General features: G+C 32.1%; 1 protein-coding gene across 2 annotated transcripts; it reads right to left on the bottom strand.

Moving 5' to 3' along the window:
• Nucleotides 1-4,965: 4,965 nt before the first annotated feature.
• LOC139487755 (allene oxide synthase-lipoxygenase protein-like) lies at nt 4,966-24,393 on the bottom strand. Of its 2 annotated transcripts, none has more exons than XM_071272821.1 (16): nt 24,026-24,393; nt 18,741-19,232; nt 17,456-17,500; nt 16,654-16,782; nt 15,949-16,046; nt 15,191-15,326; nt 13,628-13,723; nt 12,709-12,805; nt 11,235-11,352; nt 10,729-10,821; nt 10,277-10,337; nt 8,441-8,549; nt 7,772-7,863; nt 7,097-7,270; nt 6,336-6,499; nt 4,966-5,659 (listed from the first exon to the last, which is right to left on the bottom strand). In XM_071272821.1, the coding sequence occupies exons 2-16, from the start codon at nt 19,197-19,199 to the stop codon at nt 5,545-5,547; spliced, it is 1,986 nt and encodes a 661-aa protein (XP_071128922.1). In that variant the 5' UTR covers nt 19,200-19,232; nt 24,026-24,393; the 3' UTR covers nt 4,966-5,544. The 2 variants fall into 2 exon arrangements, with proteins under 2 accessions (XP_071128922.1, XP_071128930.1); XM_071272829.1 differs by having other exon boundaries at nt 24,243-24,382.
• Nucleotides 24,394-26,622: the final 2,229 nt, after the last annotated feature.

Here is a 26,622-nt window from a genome sequence, read left to right on the forward strand (position 1 = left end):
TACCGTAGCCGTATTTTGCAAATTTTTTAGGCATTTTTGAGTTTTACAGCTACAGCATAGGTATTTACAGTTGACCATTACAAATCAGCTACCTTTAACATCAAGGGGAATACAAAGTAGGAAAGAGCAGAATTGTCATGACTCTGGGCGAAAATGGCCAGTCCATCAAGCAGAAAAGAGGTACGAAAGATACCAGAGGAACAGTCAAACTCATAGATTGAAAATAAACTGACAACGCCATGGCTAAAAATGAAAAAGACCAACAGACCAACCAGAAGAAGAACAAAGAAGGGTAAAAGCAGTAGAGCTAAGCCGTCAAAGAGCGTGAATGTAGTTAAAAAAGATAACTTGGACAGAGTTATGGAGGATGGAACCATTCAGAATATCATTCATGTTTAGTTCTATCTACGAAACTCTTCTTTCCCATTCAAATTACATCAGTGGGGACTGAAAGACGAACCAGACTAAGAGTTATGTAAATAAAGAGACACAATTGCACAATGCTATCAGGCTGTAAGGTTTCGCTGACTCGGGGACGATATCAATGGCTGCACGAAAATGTCATAAAACATCTGGCAAAGATCCTTTATGTTCAGGAGAAAGGAAGAAGAGATCAACAACAACAGAGGTAAAGCAGATCAGATTCGTTCGAGAGGGAGATACTGGTCATGCAACAAGGTCACTACAGCACTTCATCTTGGATTAGGGCAGTGAATGGAACCATGATGAGGGCTGATATTGGCAGAAAGCTTGAATTCCTGAATGTGTACAGACAACCCTACGCCAAGACACTACAATTTGGTCACAGAATTCGAAGAAGATAGTAGTTACTTAGAATTAAACGTTCCTTGGGAAGGGAGCTGTGGAAAGGCATATCAGCGGAAGGATGAAAAGTATACATAGCTAATGAAACTATTTAGAGAGAGAGAGAGAGAAAGAGGATGGAAAGAGTGGTTGTTCCCAGAATAGAATTTATAGATAAGTTAACTGTTAATGGAAGACATGACTGACCTTTACTTAATTAGTGAATATTTGTAATAATTAAAACTAACTGTTGTCATCAGTTAATTAAAATATACTGTTAGTATTAACATAAAGGAAGAGTCGTTTCTTTTCCTACAGAGAATTGGGTAAACATTCGTTAATTAGAAGACATGAAGAATTCTCTAGTAAGCTATAGACGTTAAAGGCCGAGTATAAAAATGCAAACCATGTAAAAGAGAAAACCGATGGTCCAATTTCTGCAACAACATTGTCAGAACCACAAACAAATATGGAAGACAGAAACGGAGAACTATTCTCATTACCTGGGACAGTGGTGTAAAATAAGAACTCTGTCAAAACTAGTAATAGTAGGGACCAAGGATTTGTATAGTTACTATACAAATCCTTGTAGGGACCGATCAGACCGGTACGCCGCATCATTGTATTGTATGTCTCTGGCCGCATGTACAAAAAACCAAACAAATAATCAAAAGAAACACGACACAAAGTTCCGATCTAAAGATAATCGCCTTTACTGAAAACTAGTTTAATTTCAACTAATAGATAAACATTTTTTCAAGACATGTCCATTAGTACACCACCAACGGGGGCGTCATGAGAAATGCACTTGTTTCTCATAGCACTGATATTGGATGTGAAGCGGAAAACTTAGTAACATTTAGCTTATTCCACTAACAAAAATGTGATGACATTTCAACAACTGAACAGAAAAAGAAAGAAATACATAAAAGGATGTCAAATTAATATATATATTAAAACCCTAGTAATCATTATATCATGCCTGTCAATCATTAAAGTCACACCAGGCTAATGATTTAACATGATCGAATCAAAACAGTTCGATGCCTTTCACAAATATGAAATAATTGAGTAGTTTTGATAACCAAAACATAAAAAAAAATTGGCCACTCATACATGGGATAGAAAACTTTGGGGTAGGAATAAATCTTAACCAGTAAATTTATAGAAACTTTCAACTTCATAACCAGATGCTCCGCAGGGCACAGCTTTATACGACCACAGAGTTCGAACCCTGAACAGTTAGGACAAGTATGGACACAACATTCAAGCTTGATACAGCTCTGAATTAGGATTGTGATTAAATAGTTGACACAACATAGGTTTCTGACACAGAATGAATGAGATCTAAGAACTTAAACTTAAAATTTCAAATTGGACATTTACCTATTATCCAATATTCAAAATCTAAATACATGGTTAGATTCAGCATATCAAAGAACCCCAAGAATTCAATTTTTGATGAAAACAAATAAGGTTCAAATTTGGACCCTTTAGACCTCAATGTGGACCAATTTGATAACCGGGCCCAAATATCAGAAATCTAAATACATGGTTAGATTCAGCATATATCAACGAACCCCATATATTCAATTTTTGTTGAAATCAAACAAAGTTTAATTTTGGACCCCGATTTAGACCAACTTGAAAACTGGGCCTATAATCAAAAATCTAAATACATGTTTAGATTCATCATATCAAAGAACCCAAAGGATTCAATTTTTTGGGCCCCTAATTCCTAAAACTGTTGGAACCAAAACTCCCAAAATCAATCCTTACCTTCCTTTTATTGTCATAAACCTTGTGTTTAAATTTCATAGATTTCTATTTACTTATACTAAAGTTATTGTGCGAAAACCAAACAAAATGCTTATTTGGGCTCTTTTTTGGCCCCTAATTCTTAAACTGTTGGGACCAAAACCCCGAAAAATCAATCCCAACCTTCCTTTTGTGGTCATAAACCTTGTGTTTAAATTTCCTAGATTTCTATTAACTTGAACTAAAGTTATAGTGCGAAAACCAATGTGTCTTCAGACAACGACGATGACGACGCAAACGTCATACCAATATACGACCTCAAACTTTTTTTGCGGTCGTAAAAAAACGACACGACTTCTTTTAAAACAGGTGATAGATAGCCTTGGAAACGAAATACCCACCGAAAATGGTATAGATACAATGGTAGAAAAGATCTTTCATGATATCTGTAGGCTAAACCGAAATAAAAGCAATTATCGTTATAGCAATGATAGCACAGACCATATAATGTATATTGTCATCATATCATTGTTATAAGCAGCTTTAATAACATTTTTCTGTATGATTATTCCTGATGCATAGTAAGTTATGATTTAAAATTGCAAACAGACAAATTTGTACTTTATTTATCATGAATACATGTATTAAATGTGAAGACATGATTTCAATGGCAAATTTTTAATAAAAATGGTATTCACTCAAAACAGCAGTTATGGAAACAAAAAATCCTTCCCTCAAAAACCTAATTATCACTAACAAAATTTACAAGTCAGACACCATTTATACACTGGACAGGTCAAGAATATGAACATTTATCTATTTAGTAATTTGAGATACTGTTTCCATTTCAATTTTTTATCATCAGATGTGACCTAGAGGTCATACTTGGGTTATGTTGCTGCAGAAAATGTCTGCACACGTCCCTTCACTTTAGGTCTGAAAACCCAAAATAATTCGTATAATATTAGAGTGTAATAAGAACGTCTGAGCTTCTAAAGTAAAATAAAAGAAGCTGGCATTAACCTTTAATTTCAATTTCCAATATATAGATGATGTCTTTTCTCTAGATAATTTTAATTTTGGTGCATATATGGACTGCATCTGTCCCAATGATTTTTAATAATGGATACAAACTGACAGTCAAGTTTGCTTCACGTCTTGATTTACAATTAGAAATTGACAATGATGTTCTGTTAAATTAAAAGAAAAGATAATGATTTTAAAATTTTCATTAAACTACCAATTTCTTTATAGCAACTTTTCAAGACGATCTGTACATGTAGTAATACAACTTCTAGTTGATAGAATATTTGAAGATTTTTAGTTTTCTTTAACAATTTACTTTTACAAGGTTTATTTCTTACAACTTACCAGAAATATATTGCACCAAGTTCCAAATGGTTCAGTTAAAGTCATCCTTGTGAAAAAATTTTCAGATGCCAGCATGATTTCATGTGTTATGGATTATCTGTCCGACAGATGAGCATAGATATGATCCATTTGTTGTAATCACAATCTCTTCCTCTTTTTCTCAATTGTGACATAACTGTTTTGCGACTTTGAATGAGTAACACAATAAATGCTACTTGTGGAGCTGAGATACTGCTTATCTTTCTGTAGCACATAAGTTATAGATTTTTTTATCAAGTTTTTAATGGAGCCTATGCTGCTAAATCTTTAGTTGTTTGATGTTTTGTTGTTGGTCTTTTTGTTGTTTTTCTATGTGTTCATGGTGCTGTCTGCTTTAATTGAACTTGTGAATCATATTTGTCCTATTGGGATCTTATCTTACTTTTAAAAATGAAAAATAAACCAAAGTTCATTAGAGCAAATAGAAAATGAAGAGTGAGCAAATCATTTAGAACTTCAAATTTACAATTATCTATTTAGTGGTTTGAGAGGAGTTGCAGGTACAAGATATGTACCCGTATTGGTACTTTATGTAAAGTATAATTTTTGATGTAGGAAACCTTGTGAAATCCTTTACATTAGAAAGGAATTAATATAAGATGGAAAGTAATGCAAAAAAATTCTGTGTGCATGATTTAGGAGGAGTTGAAAGCAAACCAATGTTTGTAAAAGAAAACACCAAAATTGATTAAATCTTGACATAAAATAAAAGGTACATGCATTGTGTATATCAGATTTCAGGCAAGTTTCATATATGAAGTAATGGATATGTAGTGTAGACAAATGAACTAATAGAACAGTCTCAATCTGTCACTTCTACTTCAATAATGACATGAGCACAACAGAAAAAAGATGAAAGACATCGGAATTTCAGGAACTATCCACAATTACACTACATTATGGTTTATTGGAGGCCAAAACAAACACAAAATTCCCACACATAGTTGTTTTAAATAACTCGACAACTGTCATAAACAAAACAAAAAACAAGTCTTCCAAGTCATGATATACATTTTTTTATCAAGATTTAGCACTAAATATAACAATACTACATGTATCATTTTTGGTAAAAAAAAATGACAAAACAGAATTATGGCCTGTAGATAATAATTCAGGATTGATACTGGTTTATTTGTGTGCAAGTGCATATATTTGATTCAAAGTCAAACTTGGTTTGAGATTCATTTCTCATCACAACAGCTAACAAATATTTTGACAATAAGGTGAATGTTAACTAATTCCTTTCCACCCTATCTAGAAACAAAAACAAAACATCAACTAGTTTTCCGATATTGTTCCCCTACCATATTTAGAAATAAGTGATAGCTACTTTTAACACAAAACAGTTTTAATTGTTCAAAAGCTATGCTTTTTACTTTGACAAATAAGCTGCTTTTTTTTAAATACATTATAACACTGTTGCCAGACAGTTTTAAAAAAAATTACAGCTACATCGAACATCAAAAATAACAGGATGCTGCAAGTATGTCATGTTTATAAATTTATCCTCTGATGTTGGTATAGAAAATATTGTGTCCAATTATCTAATCTAAACATAATGCTGAAATAATTTCATATACTAATGGCATTTGGTATTTCTGATGGATGTAGCCATTCATATGGATGTTCCCTCTTTTGGTTGCGCTCGTCAATTGTTTTACCAACGTTCTCCAAATCTTCTCGAAATCTACAATGGAAACAAGATGATTGAATACTGGAATACAACAAAAGAAAACAGAAAGAATTTTCAAATAATAATAAAGGATAGGAAGTAGGTAGTACTTGACACTGCATTCATCTTTACCACTGTCAGATTTTCGATTATAGTTAATCAATATATATAAGACAATTCATACATTTTAATTTTAGTCATGGTGGCCATGTTTTCTAACTATATTGGGAGAAAAAAAACACAAAATTTATACTACATAATTATTCACCTAAAGTTTTGATGTTCTTCGGGTAAGTAGTTACAGAGAAGAAGATCTTGGAAAAAGTATATGACTGACACAAAAATTAGTAAAAAATAGACTTAAAGGATTCAATTCCTGTAAAAGTCATATATTGTTTTTGGCATTTTGGCATTTTTGTAGATCCTGTATGGTGATAATTTGAACTGTAATAGTTGCTATAAATCTCATATAGTTTAAGATAATAGACACAAACAAAAGAAAATTAGCAACAAATCGTCCTTACAATTTTCAAATCTAACAAAATATACACACCACTGTGAAATTCCATGAATTTTATATCATGCAACTATTAAGGTAACAATATTTATACTCTGACTGTTACCCATAATGAGTTTGAAATTGTAAAAAAAACCATCAGAAATATTAACACTGCCTAAAATCAAGACTTACTCCTCTACAACTTGAATTGCCGGTGGATCTACAATCAACTGCTTCTCAAAATTACCAAGGTCTTTTGTTCTCTTCTCACTAAGTACTTTTGTGATTGACATTAATGTTAGAAGCTCAGCTCTGTTAGGAATAATCTTCAAAACAGTTTCAAAATCTACTGGTTCCTATAATATAAGATATGAACACAAATTAGTCTTTTTGAAGCTAAAAATATTAGTATTGTTGCTTATTCCATGTATATCTATTGTAATATGATGCCAATTTGATAAATTTAAGTTTTTCTATTGGTTGTTTTCAAGTAAATGGTCTGCATTATCTACCTTTAATATCTTATTTTTACACTGTTTAAAAATTAAATTCTAGATACTGTTTTTGGTGCGCTCAAAGTTCTGTACAATGCTATGCTAAAAAATTTCTCGTCTTTATTGACCATAGGTTTTCCATTGTTTGTACATCTGTTTTTTTATTGAAATAGTCAGGAGTATTAATTGATTGATTGATGTTTAACGCCTCTTTCAGCACTAACATGAACTTTCATAGGGGTGATTAAGTCAGATTTACATAATTGATATGATCTGTTGAACTGTTCAATATGTGTGGCAATTCTTGATTTTCTTCTTTTTTTTATGTATTTTTCTACAGATCAAAAAGGTTAAGAATTGCTCTTCTCCTCCCAGCATGCTCATTTCACTCCTTCTCAATGGATTATCATATTTGTTTCATTATTATTTGTTAATACAACAAAGCTGGTCACAACTTACCTTATCCTTCGGAGGAGCTCCATGCATAATAAATGGGTAAGAAAATGGAGCTCCATATTCATCATATTGTTGAAAGCTGGCTGCTGCATGACCAACACTACATGTATAAATAATGGCTGTCAATGTCACCACTAGTTGGTCAATTGTTTCAAATTGGCCATTATTTGGAACTCCCTGCAAAATTGTAATATACTGGTTAGTATAATTTTTGAGTAGAAAAAAACATTCAAATATTTTTTACAATCTGCTTCTCTGAATGACTGGAATCTAAACCCAACGAAAAAGACTTTGGATACCATCATTCGAGGTAACAGCATACAGATGTTTATTATATACATATAGAATGCAGTAATTTGGTATCTTCAGACTAACATTTTCTACTACTGCATGTTAGTCTACAAAGATACATCCACCATGTATTTTTTTTTTACATTGACATTGATATATTTCATAAACTTTGATTTCAATTCTTAGTCTGGAAAAGTGTCAATGATTTTAGTTTCTTGTAAGTTGACCACAATCTGCTTGCATAGAATAATGATATGCAACAATATGGAAATAATTCTATGCTTCATTAATTAATTGTAATTAGCTGAACGATCAGTGGCAAATATTTCAAGCATAGTAAGAACAATGTAATATATATATACATGTACTACAATAGGAATTACGCACCAGCATTCCACAACCACCATCATCCCTTGACTTCACAATTTCTGCACCCCAGTTCTGGATTTCACAGTCACCCTTCATTGAACCTTCTTCTGCTAAAACACACAATACAAAATTATCTTTAATAACTATTGATTCTAATTTATGCTAAATCAATTTCTACTTGAGGACTAGCAATGGTGAAAATATACAAAAGTACAAGTAACAACACATAGTTGCAGATTTATGACTGTTGCCTTTTGAAAATGTATGATTATTCACTTATAACGACTTTTGAAAAATTTACATTGCAACTGTTGAGATCTCTGGTAATCAAATTAGAATAATCATTTAGGAAAGACACATTGCTGGAATTTGTTGTTGCTAAAAAATAATTCAGAAAAATTTTGAATGCTTGGAATTTGAATCAGTCATCATATATACTGACAAAAGACACTGCCAGAAGTGTGATGGACACTCTGATGACCTTCAAGTATTTTTAAAAGACAAACCAGGAAAAACCTATCATGTTAAACACAAACTATTGTCACATTTGAGTTAGATTAAAAGACCCAGCTGTAAAAGTTGTTCACAAATTTCTAAAAAAAGAAGTAAATATTTATTATTAAACCTGAGTGCATGTATATATTTATAAACAGTGGATCTAATCCAAATTAATTTAAATAGACTTACAATAGTATATGGTCACATATTTCTGAACGTAAGTTTTGATTGTATCATAAAGGAGAAGAGCATCATCTCTCATATGATAGGTATCTTTTAAAATAGACTGGTCAAGAACCTGTAAGTAGAACATGTCCACATTAGTCCAACATTCCTATAATTTCATAATGATGTCATATTCACATATATATAACACATATCGAGGAAGCCTGCAGGTTATATATCTGTAAATAATATTGTCTGTATATTTCATCTTCAATAGGGAGCTACCATTTGATTTTTATGGGGGGGCTAGGATGAAAAATTTTGTCCTGCATTTTTTTTTAGCTGTAATCTCTGTCCTGCCTTTTTATTTTTCACTCTGTTCGGTCCTGCCTTTTTTTTACCTAAATTGTCGTCCTGACTTTTTTTTTTTGCAAGTGTCTCATCCTGCCTTTTTTTTTTACTCAAAACTCCTGTCCTGCCTATTTTTTTCAAATTTCATCCTAGCCCAGAAAAATATGGAAAACTTGATTACTTTTGTGCTTTTTTTAAGTCAAAGGACTATAACTCTCCACAAAATCATCATCAGACAAGAACAAAATCTAAACTTGATCTGTAACTTGTAATGACAAAACAATACATCAAATATCAAATTAATATCTTCAAGCATGAAGACAAAAAGTGTCGAAAACTTTGTTGGTAGGGGACTCAAAATGAATGTAAAAACTAAAAACATGTCAAATTTACTACAGGTCTCAATGTCAGAGTTAATTCATTATCATGATTATGTTGTAGAAACGGTAACTGTCAGTTTGGAAAACATTCAGATTTTATGATAAAAAAGAAAAAGAATCATGATGCACTGAATTTAAAAATCTATAAAAACAAGTGAAACTGCAAGCTACTGCTCACGGATGATACCCCTGCCGCAAGTGGATAATTTTAATAGTGTAAAAATATGCAAGTGTTCGGTAAAGGGAAGTTGCTGAGTGATGAATTTAAAAACGCATCACACAGTATAGCTGACTTGTATAAATTCTGAAACCAAATTTCAGAAATCCTTGTATTGTAATTCCTGAGAAAAATGTGACGAAAATTTTCAACTTGGCTATCATGTGTAAAATCATACAAGTGTTTGGTAAACAGGAAGCTGTTGAGTGATGAATCTGAAAACGCATCACACAGTATTGCAGACTTATATAAACCCTGAAACCAAATTTCAGAAATACTTGTATTGTAGTTCCTGAGAAAAATGTGAAGAAAATTTTCAACTTGGTTATCATGTGTTAAATAATACAAGTGTTCGGTAAACAGGAAGTTGTTGCGTGATGAATCTGAAAACGCATCACATCACGGTATAGCAGACTTATATAAACCTTGAAACCAAATTTTAGAAATCCTTGTACTGTAGTTCCTGAGAAAAATGTGACGAAAATGTTCAACTTGGTATCATGTGTAAAATAATACAAATGTTTGGTAAACAGGAAGTTGTCGAGTGATGGATCTGAAAAACGCATCAAACGGTATAGCAGACTTATATAAACCCTGAAAACCAAATATCAGAAATCCTTGTATTGTAGTTCCTGAGAAAAATGCGACGAAAAATATTCATGGGACGGACAGACAGACAGAGGTAAAACAGTATACCCCGTTTTTTCAAAGCAGGGGTATAATTAATAAATTTGTAATTTTTACAAAATGTCTCCATTGCATTTTATATTCTATTTATCATGCAGCAGATATTTCTTTTTCTTTTTGATAATTTCCCATCCTACTTTTATTTCTTCAATTCCATTATTTATGAAACTGTCAATAAACTCATGCAATATTGTAGGCAATAAAAAGTCAATAGTTTGAACTTACCCCTCTGCTCTTTAAATTTTCTGGTAAAGTTCCATCTACATCCAATCTCCAGAAGTCCATGCTGAAATTGGAAAAGCAATGCATGCCAACTCTTTCGGTAAAATGTATACAAATAACAGAGAAAGTGAAATAACATATAACGATAATTTAATTTTGGATGTAACGCGTCTTCTGATTGGCTGACGTTATTTTGTTATGAGCCCATATGTGCGTTATTCAGTGTGCACCAAATTTTTTATGTTTTTTCTTCATAGACAGACAAAATATTACAGTCATTCCTTAAATAGCATATATTAACGAAATGCAGTTAACCATTAAAGATTGTATAAATGTATTATGATTATTCGAACAAAAAAATGGCTTAAAATATTTCTTACTTTCCAATCGACTTTTCGTTTTTTCAAAATTTTTGTCAATATCCACCAATCATAGCAAATGTTGAATATTCTCACCTCTTTCTCATTAAGTGGAAGGCACCTTCAATACCACCATTTGATGTTTTGTCAAGGAAACCTCCTTCATTTACCAGTACACCAAGACCAAGGCTGAATAATACAATTTGTTGTCGCTTTATAAAGTTATATGTTAGAACTACAGTTATTTGACTATTCACATTATCAGGTCTATTCCACTCTTTTATAAATTTTCACCACAAAATAGTCTTCTCTTATAAAAAACATCTTAGTCATTTTTGTGCAACCTATATGTTAATTAAAATTACAAGAAAAAAAAAACCAAAAAAAACATTCAAAATACAGAATCCAGGTAATCTTTTTTATCTTAACTATTATGTTAACTACAATTACAAGAAGAAAAAAAAAAACCTATTCAAAATACAGAATCACGTACCCGGTAACCTGTTTTTATTTTAATTCAAACTACATTTGTACTTTTGTATGGGGGAAATGTGAGCTACCATACATTCTTATTTTTTCTAATTAAATAATATAATACATACAAGTTTATAGAAATGAGGTAGATAAAATGTGGACTAAGTAATCTATGTACAGGATGGGATTGTGAAAGGTTTCTCATTGTTGCAACACATATTCCTTCCATCATGAAATGGGTGAAATCTGAAAAGTAAAACAACAGTTATTATTTTATACATTTTTTTTTTATAAATTTGGTGATTTTCATTATGTAATGCAAGTATGTTTCATTCAATTCTTATGCTATCACATTGATAGACATAAATGAGCAATTTTCATTGTCAACGATGTCCATTGCTATAAAGTAAGTAAGAATGAATCACCAAATTTAGTGAACAAAAACTAAAAGTTAAGTTGAAACAACAATGTGTCCATAGTACACGGATGCCCCACTCGCACTATCATTTTCTGGGTTCAATGAACTGTGAAAATAGGGTAAAAACTCTAATTTGGCTTTAAAATTAGAAAGATCATATCATAGGGAACATGTATACTAAGTATCAAGTTGATTGGACTTCTACTTCATCAAAAACTACCTTGACCAAAAACTTTAACCTGAAATGGGACAGACAGACGAACGGATGAACGAACAAATGGACAAACGAACGGACGAACGAATGTACAGACGGACAGACATAATGCCCCTCTACTATCGTAGGTGGGCATAATCGTAGGTGGGGTATAATAATAATAAAAGTTTTTAATAATAAAATACAAGCAATCTTAAATCAGTTAAGGAAAAATATTTTTTCAGAGGAGATGAACTTGCAAGATAACTAAAAGCATGCTTAATGCATGTTTTTCATAAGTGTTTCTCCTTTTTATATAGATTAAACCATTGGTTTCTTGTTTGAATGGTTTACACTAGTCATTTTTGGGGCCCTTTTATAGCTTGCTGTTTGAAGTGAGCCAAGGCTCAGTGTTGAAGGCTGTACTTTGAGCTATAATTGTTAACTTTTACAAATTATGACTTGGATGGAGAGTTGTCTCATTGGCACTGCACTCATACCACATCTTCTTTTATTTAATTAAAGATCAGAGGTAAAAGCAATTGCTATTTATATTGTCTCAGTAAGGAGAGTTTGAAGGAAGGTGGACAGGCAAGAGAAAACAATTGGAAGTTATCATCTATTCTTTTACATAAGCAACTAATACCTATTATGTATCACAAGTTTTAATGACGTATTGTGTAGCACAAAAAGGAAGCTCTAAAATGTTTGCATTTGTACATTTTTTTTTATAGTATCTTAAATGAATAAGTGAATAAAGGTGGTATTGAATACTGTAAATTCAGAAATTATTGCGATGCTTTTATTATTGCGCAAAATGCGAAAAATTGCAATAATTTAAACTCGCATTTTTTTTATGTGAACTAAACAGAATTTTTCTCAATACCGCAATAATTAAAATAGCATTTTAGACACAATTAATTCCCTCAACAATTTCAGAATTTACAATATATATTAAAGCATGTCTATTGGAAAATATTTGACTACATACTTAAATGAGTGAGAGCTTGATGGTATGTAGAATCAGCTAGATTGTACCACATCTTTGCCAACATCCACACATATACTGGATCAGAGGGTAAAAACACCTGTTATAAAAATTTTAAATCCAAAAATTTTAAAAAATCATGACTTTTGATAGAGTTAAACCATTTCAATTGATATTTTATAGTGTGTCTTAATGTTGTGATGTTACACTATTGTTTCATGTAAGGGTGAAGGTTGGCACCTATTAAAACGTTTAAACTCGCTGCATTTGTTTGCACCTGTCCTGAGTGAGGAACCTGATGTTCAGTGGTTGTCATTGTTGATGTGGTTCATAAGTGTTTGTTGTTTCTCCTTTTGATATACCAGTAGTTCAGACAGTTGGTTTTCTTGTTTGAATTGTTTTACACTGGTAATTTTTGAGGCCCTTAATAGGTTGCTGTTTGGTGTGAGAAGATACTCTGAGTTGAAGGCCTTATTTTAACCTAAAATGGTTTACTGTTACAAATTGTGACTTAGATAGAGAGTTGTCCTACCGCCTTTTCTTATATCTATTGCAATAATGTAGCTGGCCACTAGAACATAGTCCTTCAGATAAGCTATATATTAAAAATTCATTTAAAGCATAAACAATTCTTACTTCAGAAACGTGTTGAAATATAAAGCTACCAAGTGAGAGGATTTTACATTATTTTGTCATGCTAATTTTGCTTACTTGCAAAAAGTAGACTTTTCAAGTGTACAGCCACTACTTGGCTTCTTGATAAAACAATGGATGTAAACGATAAAGAATGTACTGTGGATTCATTGTTTTTGTGGAAAATTGATACTTTGTTGAATATTTTTAAAAATTCAATGTTTTCCTTGGCTTATACCATCTGAATCAATGAAAATGAGTACCCCATGAATAATAATGGTTTTCTTACTGGATTATCTGGTCCTTTTTGCTGAAATAACTGTATAGCTATCGGCATAAGATGGTTGGCATTGTTGAAATAAAACAAGGCAAAGGGACAAGTTATCTACAAAAGTAAAAAAGTCAAATACACAATCAATAATTAACAAAATATATCACCCTAAAAAAGTGGATTGTTTTTCTTTAACATGTGTTGTTAATCTAACATCATCTTTTAAAAAATATGTTTTTTAAACACCTTCAAAAATTATATTGAGAATAAACGTTAACAAAGAATCATGTACAACACAAACAATTATTATAACATTGTATCTTGCCAGGGATGCTGTTACCATCAATATCAAGGAAATGGTGCGTAAATTTAGTTTAATACATGTGTTAACAAACCTTTATAAAATTAGCATTGATATATATTTCATTCGTTTAAATTTGTTTTGTTTTTTCTTTTTAAATCAAACTGTTTCTTGTCATTTAATGTGTGAATAATGCTAATTATGCAGTAAAAATTTTATTACTATGATTTGGTCCCTTAGGCCAAATAAAAATATGTGTGGTTCCAGTGACCCTACCTTTCCTACTTTTTCGTCTTGAAATTAGCCTACCCTATAGATTTTATAGTCATTTTTCATGAAGCACTGTTAAAGTCAGAATGTTGCTCCCATAGACTCAATGTAAAAAAAAAACATAAAATAAACAAAAAATCCCTACCTACCTACCCTTACTTTTTTTCAGATGTAACTGGAACCACACATACCTGGAACCACACATACTATTTTATTTGGCCTTACAATAATATTGAATAGTAGAATTTTTATTGCTTTATGTCAGCATCTCTTAAAACATATATATATCAACTAAAAGGAATATAATGTAAAAGATTTCAGAGGTTTCTCTTAATGACAATATTGTATAATAATTGTACTGTGCATGGGTCGATAGATGTTTTAGGATACTGTTTCTTTCTGCATATATCATAAAATACATTACAAGTTGTTGTCAACACATTCCTATTTCCATTCTCTATTATACAAATGTGTCTCTATTTCTACGCCTACAGAATGCTGTCTCATTAATGTTCTTAAACATATCCCATGAGAAATTAGAGGAGGCGCATAGGAAAGAAAAGTTTGGTTAAAAACATTTAAGAGTCCTTAAATCTAATCTTCAGTTATATCAGTCATTTTGTTAATAGACTAACAAGGTAAATAACAACCAACTACTACATGCAGTTGAATATAATTCCCTATTCGAAAAAGAAACTATCCTCTTATTTCCACCATTCATTTTTACAAATGAAAAAATTCAAATAACAGTTCTAATTTAAACTCCTATAAAGTCTATATAAAAAAGAAGATGTAGTATGATTGCCTATGAAACAACTCTCCACGAGAGACCAAATGACACAGAAATTAACAACTATAGGTCACTGTACCGCCTTCAACAATAACCCATTTTATAAGCAACTAAGAAGTTTAGAAGTTACATCAGTGGAACGAAGATTGATAGAGGTTATAGATTTTGTAATTTTTGTCTCTTGACAAAGGTATTAGATAATAATATTTATGTAACTTACAACAACTTCATCTGACTTTGCAGGGCATCCTTCTAAGATGGCCAAGTCAATAATGAATAGCCTTTTAGCAGCCATGGCTTGTTCTATAGTTTTGCCTTCCAAAAATGGTTGAACCATTTCTTCAGTCACTCCAAATCTATCAAGATGTTAAAAGATAAAATTACCATAATTGCTACCTTCAAGAAAATGGAGTTGTTTATATGCATGTTATTATTATGTGTTGAAACTCCAAAGTACCATTACACATTGTTACACTTAATACTAAGTGATGATTTGTCCTATTCCTGTTTTAATAATATAAACAAACACATATTATACCGATTTTTCTAGAAAACCCTTCAATATGAACACTCGAGAGCATAGCCAGTAAATTTGAGTACTCTCAGAAGTTTTTTTGTCTTGTTTTTACAGATGTTTAACTACCACTGCCACAAAAGTTTGTATTTTTGTTAGACGTCATTCTGCTTTGTATCGATCTGATAAGTAAGGCCCTTTCCAGGTGATTTATATAGTTTGTTCTTCTGTTGAACCAATTTCTCAGATTATATAAGGGGGAGGGTTTGGCTTTCAAACATGTTACAAATCTGGCCACATTCTATATGTGTCTGTCCCAAATCAAGAACCTGTAGTTAAGTGAATGTTGGATCATGTCTCACTCTATCATATTTTATTTTGTAAATTGTTCTGTTATAAATTAACCTGAATTCATTTTGACTTTCTCAATATTAATAATCTTAAAATAATTAAAAGTTATATACTTGTCTGGGATTGCAGTACACAGGCTGATGAGTAAAGAATTTAAACTGGCAATTCTCTGTCTTCCAAACTCTGCATCATCATTAAAGTATTTTGAACCCTGTTAACAGAAGATATACTTTTATAAAAAATTATGCAGTCCACACAGATTTATGTTTCATATATCAAAATTCCATTTTTATTATTGTGATACTCATCCAGTCACATTATTCACAATCATAAAATTCTGACAATAAATATTGAATGGTTTACTTAACTGCATTTACCTTAAGTCTTTTTTGTGCATGCAATGTTGCATATAAAATCCACCTAAAGGTCCATGTTTCTACTTATCTATACATCCCTGTATTTGGAAACAGTCCATTTAGAAAGTGCTATTTTTATTTACAAATGATTTAGGTGTTTCAAATAAATGGCATTGACCATTTGTCAGGCATATTTAATACTCTTGTATGTTTTTGTTACTATTCACTGTGTAATAATTATGCAATAGCAGTATTCATATTCTGATGGGGATCATTTGCAGTAGTGATAACATAACAAAATACTATTTTTAAAATATATTGATAAATAAGTAAACAGATTAAAAAGTTTTTCACAGTTTTTCAAATGTACATTTTTTGTTATATTTTGATGGCCTTAAGCATAAATACAGAATGTATAAGAATAAAATTTTTGATAGTTATCAAAGTCAAATAAGCGGTTACCTCTGGAACACCAAAGACTTCTGTATACATATCCTTGATGTCATCTTCATCCTTCCAGTGGAAGCCATTGGCTATCACTAACCTCTTAGTCTCTTCTGAATATATAGTGGTCTTATGTCCTATGTTGAACTGTTGAAGTATTCATAATATTATAAGTTAACCATACAAGCCAATCAAATATATTTTTATAAATTTTAAACACAGTTACTTATGTTCTTGTTTTAACAATTTTATTAAAATTTTTAAAAATCCATTTAGTTAATTTTGAAACTCAATTTAACCCATATAAGATTTGGAGTTACTGACCAATAGGATAATTGAATGCACCACAAGAAACTCAATTTATAGTGGTCTTTTTAATATAACTTGATAGAGTTAACGTTCTTCATACAGTTACTTTAATCTTAAAATGATAAAAAAAAGAAAGAAGATAATTGTCAATTCTCGCATGTCTCAAGCTGATATTTAAGAAAATACAAAATATAATATTGGTACAAAACAGTCTGCACTAAAAACTTTTCAACTACCAGTCAGAAGACCAATATTCTGACATTTTTCTTACTGGACCAAACAAAGTTTTGCAAAAACTTACTAGTCCGAATGAAATTTAACTAGTCATGGGCATCAGACTAGTGGCTAACCGTGCAGACTGACAAAATGTTACTTTAAACTGTCTAATATAAACAACTTGTTGAAATATTTTCGGTCAGGGAAAGAAATTTGTTAAAACTGAATAATACTCTTAGTACATGTATCTTAGTTTTTTTTTAAATTACATTTATTTATATAAACATAGACTCACTTGATAATCAAATGAAAAAGTCTCATTTTCTGGTAGTTCTTTAACCTGCAAAATACATCAAATCTTCACATTCAATAATAAATCATTCTTGTGTTAACTTGTGGTAGTGGTACAGTATATATATGTGATACTGATCATGAAAATGAGATGAGGTTTTTATGACATGAAAAAATGAAAAAGGTTGTATCATTCATATACACATATATTGAGTTCAACAGAACTTACCGGAAAGAACATCTTCAAGTTCAAGTTTAAATATTATGACACTATTAAATCGTCATGGTGTTCAGTTATGAAACAGAATGGAAATTTATTAAGATCTTTCAAAAGAGTAGGGCCAATTTCTACTGAATCCTTTTACACTATAACAGTTTCAAAACATCCCTGAAGGGCAACATAAAATTTTCATTTGGTCTTAGAACGTTGCAAGAGTTTGTTTTTTATAAACTAATGTACACCAACCCATTTTATTTTAGTAATTGTTTTTTTAATATTTCAACAAAAATAAAACTGCAGAGTTCTGGACTCATCATTTTTAAAACAGATGAATCCAAAGATGCATGCTGTATCAACTCAGCCCAAATCTCATCATTTTGGAAATCACAAATCAAAAATTGATCAAAATTTGCTGTCACTTCCGTGCTCTTTTTCTAAGCGAGATATACATGTTAATTACACCTTATGTAAGAATCCGGGGGTTTTGATTGGTTAATAGTCAGTGTATTTTTCACCAATTTACTGTTATCAAATGAATATCGTTCATTTTTAACGCTGCCGGGGTATTTGCTAAAAGGATATGCCTTTTTTACCCTCTCTGCCGTGGTATTTGCCAAAAAATACTCTATCCGACAGGACGCTTGTAACGTCACGATCGTCAATGCGTTTTAGTACATTAACATTCGGTGTAATTAAACAGATATATCATGTTATTGAGGGGTATTTGTGAAAAATACCAGTCTTAAGAATGAATTTCCCTCGCCTTGCGGCTCGTGAAATTTAACATTCTCTCGACTGGTATTTTTCGCAAATACCCCTCCTTAACATGATATATCTGTTCAATATATAATAATTTACTTAATTAGGCCTTCTTTTACTTTCTGGGTCTTAACACATGTAGAGCTTAACTAAATTAAATTGCAATACAATTTATTCTTCCTACTGTTATGGCGAAAACAAGCAAGTCCCTGTCCTGTAGTCACAAAAATTCTTAGTGAGAACCTTGTAATGAGTTAACGTTTTGAATTGCATTGATCATCATTGACAATTTAAAAATTTATGAAAGTACCTGAGCAGGTAGTCCAGGCACTTTCACTTGTAACTCATATTCTTCCTTCATATTCTCTAATTCAGCCAATCTCATTTTTTGGAAAGGATCGTCTTGTGGCAGGCATGTGTCTATATTGTTGAAAAAGTAATGAATATCTGCTTTGATCCACTTCATTACCGTAAATAAAGAGGTGATGTCCGATTCTACATTGGTTACCTCAATCCAATCTAAATACCAGTTGCAGAACACACCTTCAGTGTCATGCCATAGCTCGATTCTTTTAACTTCAGGTATGTCAACGTCAAAATCTACTGTATAGTTATCAATGCTGCCTCTGTCAAAATTGCTTTTGAAGAAAGTATCAAGGTTAACCTTGGTTGTCTGTAGACCCTTTCCATGCAGTATTATATATACATTGGCATCGATTCCAGCTCCCTTTTGGTCTCCAGTTTTAACAGATATAGTGTAAGACGGCATGATGAGGGAACTTTCAGTCTTTAATTAATTTACCTGTTGATGAGAACAAAAACATAATTTAAACAGTTTATTGTTGCCTGCTCATGCAAAATATCAACCTACATTTGTACCAGGGAAAAAATTATGACACAAATCCAGCCTGCACCGTTAGCCACCAGTCTTATGCTTCAGACTAGAAAAACTTTATTCTGAATAGTAAATTTTTGCAAAACTTTTTGGTCTTTGGACTATTACTAACATGACTAAGTTGGAAATGGTGCAAAATGCAAATTGTTTTTTCATGCTCTAATTATATAGATTTTCTAACCTTGTTTTTGTCTAAATAATTTAATCCCTACCTACCAAACCATACAAGGCATGGGTCTGCAACATCAAAGAAAGAATTTTTTAGGGTAGTTGAAGTGATATTGACATGTATATGCATAACCAAGATCTACACAGTTAAGCAAAAAGATCTTTAGCTTTGAGGAAGCAAAAGTTGTTAAACTCTCTGCCTAACCATGCAAAGGGTGAGTCGGAAGAGTCTAGCTCTCAATCATTTGGACAGTTAAACAATTTTTTTCAACATGGAGTTCTAGATAACTACTTTGCTGTCCCACATCTATTGTATTCTACTTGAATGTGGGTCAACTAGGCATTGAGACAACTAACATGACTAAGACTGACCAATAAGTCAAACTTCGGACTGTACATAAAATTAAATCAGTCCCATCTATAAACACAAAGTCAACTTGGATCTGTTGTAATGACAACTCAGACAAGGTATTAAAATAAAAGAGGATCCGAACTTTTTAAATGATTATAAATTTATAACTAATAAATGTTATATTTGACATGACAGTCTCATTTACATGTTGCTGATTTTTGTAAAAAAATAATCAATTTTCTACTTGTAAAACTAAATTCAACATGTTTAAACAAATAAACAAGTCTAGGTAGAATTTGTTTCATTTCATATTTGAAGAATTCTTTCTTTCTTTTTTTTTTTTTTATACATAGTCTATAAATGACATGAATGATAAGTCAACTCTGACATTTCTTTCATATGATTTAAAGAAACTCAACCATCTAGAATGCTAATGCTAACAAAGTATACACAAAGACAGTCAGAGGAATTACTTAAATGAGTGCTTTCTAAACACTAATTCAAGTAACATTTTGTCGAGAAATGTTGTAAGTAAAAGGTGTCTTTCTTTAATAATCACCTGTTTATGTAGAACAAATAAATTACCAGACTATAAAGGGATTTACTGCTTTATTCTGTTGCTAAAATTATCAGAACCAACATCTGTGTTTATTATGTTTATAGGATGAGCCATTGACCGGTCATGTTAGGTGATGATCATGACCTTGTACTGAATCTGGGTCAATGAAATGAAAATAGATATAGGAAGATGTGGTGTGAGTGCAAATGAGACAACTCTCAATCCAAATAACAATTTATAAAAGTAAACCATTATAGGTCAATGTACGGCCTTCAACACGGAGTCTGGCTCACACCGGACAAAAAGCTATAAAGGGCCCCAAAATTACTAGTGTAAAACCATTCAAACGGGAAACCAACGGTCTGATCTATATAAAAAACGAGAAACAAGAAATAAACGACAACTACTTCCAAAACATCACTTCTTTTAGTATTAATATCTTAATTTCCCCTTCTAATTTCAAGACATTTCTTATAATAACTAGATATCATTGAGATGGGAGCCATCTCTGTGGGCCCCGCTGTGAATAATGTGCATTAAAAAATTGTATCTTTACCATAGGACATGGGTTTGTCAACTGAAATCAAAGTTTTTGACCTTGGCCTTTGACCTAGGAAGTTGTAAATAAATTATGTCACACCCTTTGGTGTTGGTTTATGAACATGTCAAGTATAAACTTTGAAATGATAACGGTTCTCAAGATATAGAGCGGACACGATCTTTACCATAGGACATGGGGTTGTCAACTGAAACCAAAGTTTTTGAGCTTGACCTTTGACCTAGGAAGTTGCACATAAATTATGACACACCCTTTGGTGTTGGTTTATAAACATGTCAAGTATAAACTTTGAAATGATAACGGTTCTCAAGATATAGAGCGGACACGATCTTTACCATAGGACATGGGGTTGTCAACTGAAACCAAAGTTTTTGACCTTAACCTTTGACCTAGGAAGTTGTACATAAATTATGACATACCCTCTGATATTGGTTTATATACATTTCAGGTATAAACTTTAAAATGATAACGGTTCTCAAGATATAGAGCGGACACGATCTTCACCACAGGACACAGGGTTGTCAACTGAAACCAAAGTTTTTTTTACCTTGACCTTTGACCTAGGAAGTTGTACATACATCATGACACGCCCTCTGGTGGTGGTTAATAAACATGTAAAGTATAAAGTATGAAATCATAATGGTTCTCTAGATATGGAGCGGACACAAAGTGTTACGGACGGACGGACAGACAGACTGATCACTATAGGGAGACCCGCCTTTGGCGGGGCCCTAATAAGATAAAATCTAAACCAGTTTGTTAAAAATGTTGGTAATTAAGACAGAATTTCTAACTTGCTACTCCATTATAAAAACTCAATTTTTAAATATTTTTGTAAAATTAACTGCCATGAAATACACCCTCTTGTTAAAAAGAAGCTTTCAAAGCAAACAAATCTATATCTGAAGCTGGAGTATATGCTTGGTACACCATATCAAATCACATTTTTGATGAATTTAATACTAAATTATGAAGAATAATACATGTATGTCATGTATGTTGATTTTGAAAAACATTTAAAAGTTAACTTAAATCAATATTCACCTAAAACAAAGGCATCCATATTTTACCACAGGTGTGTACTCTAAAGCGTTTGGAACCTTCCAGTGGCAGGCAAGGGGGTCCCACTGACTGACCTAAGGACAAATGAAGGAGGGGGGGGGATTCAGTGATTCCCTATATAATCAACCAAATTTTTCCAACAAAAGGGGAGGGGGATCATATTATGCCTTCATTTTAGAACAGGTTTTTATTTCTGCTGGAATAAGGGATTGAGACTTTTAGTGGGAATAAGGGATTGGGACTTTATTAAGTGGGAATAAGGGATTGGGACTTAATTTAGTTGGAATAAGGGATTGGGACTTTAATCTTGTAGGAAGTTAGATTGGGACTGGAATCAATGAATAATTTTTTGGGATCAGGAAAAAAATGGCATTTTTAATTTTTTTCTGGTATTTAGGTTGACCATGATGACAACCCCTCCAACCTCCCCTCTTAATCTCATTTCATCATTATATAGTCAAAACTCTACTTTAATACTTTGTCTTCAAGTATTATAGACACTACACAATGGCTTTATCTACGTACCAAGTTGACCAATTGACAGTCAGAGTCAAAGGCGGATCCAGAACTTTTTGTAAGGGGGGCCTGCTTCAGCCACACTTCAGTGATTCCCTATATAATCAACCAATTTTTCCCACAAAAAGGGGGGAGTCTGGGCCCCCCTCCTTGATCCTCCTACATTATCCTATGTGAGTTGTGTTCAAGGACAGGTTGCATTGGTTTAATTGTGGATGATTGGGGTGTTCTCCTTCTTTAACCTTCAATACAAATGTATTTTGTCTATTATTTGCTCCTTTTTAGTCACTGCTCTTGTCTCTTTTTCAGCTAATTTGTAAAATGTGATTTTGGTTTGCTTAATTGCTTTCATTTATGATGGTTGATTATCCATGTTATCCACTATATTCTGTGTTTTGTCTAATTTTGTGCAATATTCTAGTCTATAATGTGATTTTGGTTTGCTTGCTTTCATTTATGATGGTTGCTTATCTACCAGGGGCGTAGCTGCCGTTAGGCACTTTAGGCATGTGCCTACACATAATTTTTTCACAAATATTTTTTTTTTATTAAAAAAGATAATAAACAACGTTATCTGTAGATGAACGCCAGTCAAGTTGTCAAAACTCTTTGATCATTGAATGTCATGTGTACACTAGTCTCTCGTTCTTAGTGAATGAAATATTGGATAGAATTGAATGTTTTTTTATGATTTTACCTTAACCATATATAAACAGATCATTTCACTTCTATCAACAAAAACTTGAATGAACCTCAACTTATAAACATGAGTTTTTAAATAAGTTGTTGTTAGTGTTCAACTAGTTTTCTGCTTTGTCTTCACCGGACTTGCCAATGTTGGTCGTCCGTTTGGCTGTGCAGGATGTATAAATGTCATAAATACGCAGTCAGGTCTGGTCAGAGTGGGGACATTAAATCTGATGCCTAGTTGTAGAGAGAATGCCACTCTTTGAGGAGTTCGTAGTTGGCTACTGAAAGGCGAAATGTCTGCTCCTATCCAATAATCCATAATTTTCCAATGCATGGCATTTTCAAATTTCCAGACCTTCCTCCTGGACGACACCTATTACAGGACCTAGCTCCCTGTTGTATTTACGGTAATAATTTTTTTTGGTCTTGAACTTGCATAAATATTTGACACTGGATGTTTAAAAATCAATCAATCAACTAGCTTCCAGTAATTTTGAGTACTTCGCCCCCCTGAACCCCTACTGGCTGCCTTGAGCGGCCCACAGACCCCCTGCCGATTGGTGCCTACAGTTGACAGAATACCTAGCTACGCCCCTGTCTACTATATTCTGTGTTTTGTCTAATTATGTGCAATATTCTAGTCTATAATGTGCTTGAGTTGAGAATGAACATAAGATTGTTAAAACTTATTCGTTTTTTTTTTAATATCAAGTTGGCTAAACCAGCTAACAGCAACAGATAATTGAGATAATTTGTCCGACAAATTATTTAGAATACAAATGAAATGTACTTACTTTAATATATAGAGTAGAATAAATTTGACTCTTATATGTATCCCTATTCACATGCAAGCTACAAAATCGATGTATCAGGTCTAGTTCATTCAGAAGTTTTATGCACAAAAAACTGAGAATTACTAAATAGAACTGGTCCGAGACCAGTAGATTCTGGATCCAATCGGTTCAAAAAAATATAGCGGTTACTCACACATCAAAATAACAAAATATTCACCTCTCAAAAGTCAAACAAACGATCCAAACCATTCTGACATGTTCTATAAGTTGTAGTAAAAGAGAATGATGACTATTTTTTATGATAATCATAGTGATTGAAAAAAGACGGGAAAACGAATACAGAAGAATGAAATCAAGAACCGTAACTCTTTATTTTGTAAATGGGCATGCCGCTAATCGAAATGTTTTCAATATTAAATTCAAAGCTTTATTTAATTTAACGTAACGGTACCCAAATTGCACCTATTTAGCAAAAATAGCAGCGGAAATCTTACAAGATCTCCTAGAGACTGAACAATTTGTATTTTTATAATTTGATTATATGCATGTCTATGAAAGGCCGTTCATGTCAAAAACCCGGGAACCACTAATGACAGGACGATTGCCCGGATAGTGACAGGACGGTTGACCGGACAAATAGTCATAACTTTTTTGTTATCCGATAGATTTGTTTAATATTTGTAAACCTGAAAGATATTAAACTATATTTTATGAATATAAAAAAAAAGAGGAAAAATAATTATTTTTGAGCAAAAAAAGTTGACCGGACGGTATTCACACTCGCCAATATACGCTAAATATATATTCAACTGGTTGACGACAAGTGTTAATATCTCTTTTGTTTTACAATATTTGTCCATGAAACTCAGGAATCTGTGAGATTTATAAATATATTATACGAAAATATAAACTTGATTGCAAAAAAACGTGTTTTTCTCAAAAAAAGTTGACCGGACGGTATTCACCCTCGCCGATATACGCTATATATATATTGAAATGGTCGACGACAAGTGTTAATATCTCTTTTGTTTTACAATATTTGTCCATGAAACTCAGGAACCTGTGAGATTGAATAATATATTACACGAAAATATAAACTTTAAAGTAAAAAAGAAAACAAATCTGCAAAAAAAGTTGACCGGACGGTATTCACCCTCGCCGATGTACGCGTTGATTATATTGAACTGAGCGACAAAAAATGTAAATATTTTTTTTTACATCAAGTAACTGGTTAACGATAGAAATCATTTCTGGCAAAGCAATTATTGAACTCAAATCAGGGAAAACTGTCACCTCATGGGTGAATCAATCCATATGATATGCCAATAGCAAAAGGTTATATATATCAGCTTTGCTCAGTCTTTCTTCCTCATTGACTTTCCTTACTAGGTTCTCAACTTGTTTCACATTTCTAGCATTTAGCACCCCTTGGTGTTCACCAGAAACTGAACCATTTGATATACTTTCTCTGTAAACATCCATGGCAGTTTTTTCACCTGACCTTATCTCTTGCTCTATTTTTCTTAATACAGAAGGAGCAGTGCGTGTATACTCAGGGGGATCTGACTTTTTGCTGTTCCCATGGCCAACGGGTACATATACCGTCTCATCTCCGTCATAATGCACAAGTATTAAGCTTTTGTTACTTTTCAAACTATATGCAGTTTTCTTAAACTGTAAAGAACCAACTGGTCTTTTTCTACCGTTTGTTTTGTCTGTTGTTCCTGGTAATCGGATTTTGTAAAAATGTTTTTTAAGAACATCATTACCAATGGTGACTGATTTTGTACCATTATTTATCCACAGATATTGGTCACATTTCAAATCATCTGCACCAGTTTGAAACAAGTAAACTTCGTTTGCCTTTGGCTTATAAGGGGGAACATTCGATGTACAAGATGTTTCAGGTTTAGTTAAAATATCTACTATTTCTGTTTGATGTAATACATCTGTATGCATATAGACAATAGACCCACTGTCCATTTTGATATTTTGTCTACTGGTAAGTTGTACTAATATGATGGCTATACAACTGTCTTTAAAAAGACATGCCTTTAAATAAAGCAATATATAGTAGCACTAATATCAATCTGTTTACTTTTGTATTTATAAATATATGTTTGACAACTGTCTTTAAAAAGACATGCTTTTGAATAAAGCAATATATATAGTAACACAATTATCAATCTATCTATATCAATAGTTCAATAATGAATATATATTGAAAATTGTCTTTAAAAAGACATGCTTAAAGCAAAATATAGTAGAAATATAATTTGTGTGATCTGAACTGGTTGAAAGTCAGAGCATAAATGACTGAACAATTGAGTTAAATGTTAATCTGAAATCCTGAACTTCATAAAATTTCTTCTTTAATTGGATACTAATTACCAACTGATTATAAGGTAATTCAATTAAATGTATTTGATGTCTCAGGTGTGAAAACTTTATTGACATGTTATTTGGCTTGATTGGTGATTACAACAAGTGTCAAAATTAGATTAATTTGATTAAATATCATTACTTCTAATATGCATTGGTGAACTCGCTCACATAAACATTTTGGGCTCATTGTTTTTACTTTAAAGTTTATTTTT

Source organism: Mytilus edulis, chromosome 1, assembly GCF_963676685.1.
Source record: "Mytilus edulis chromosome 1, xbMytEdul2.2, whole genome shotgun sequence".
NCBI lineage: Eukaryota > Metazoa > Mollusca > Bivalvia > Mytilida > Mytilidae > Mytilus > Mytilus edulis.

Excerpts from the sequence above, each read along its gene's own strand:
- LOC139487755 (XM_071272821.1), bottom strand. The coding sequence starts at position 19,199 with ATGCCGTCTTACACTATATCTGTTAAAACTGGAGACCAAAAGGGAGCT. Across the intron at positions 16,783-17,455 it reads CTTTTTCATTTGATTATCAA|TTCAACATAGGACATAAGAC; the intron begins GTGAGTCTATGT and ends ATACTTCAACAG. Across the intron at positions 13,724-15,190 it reads CAAAGTCAGATGAAGTTGTT|ATAACTTGTCCCTTTGCCTT; the intron begins GTAAGTTACATA and ends TTACTTTTGTAG.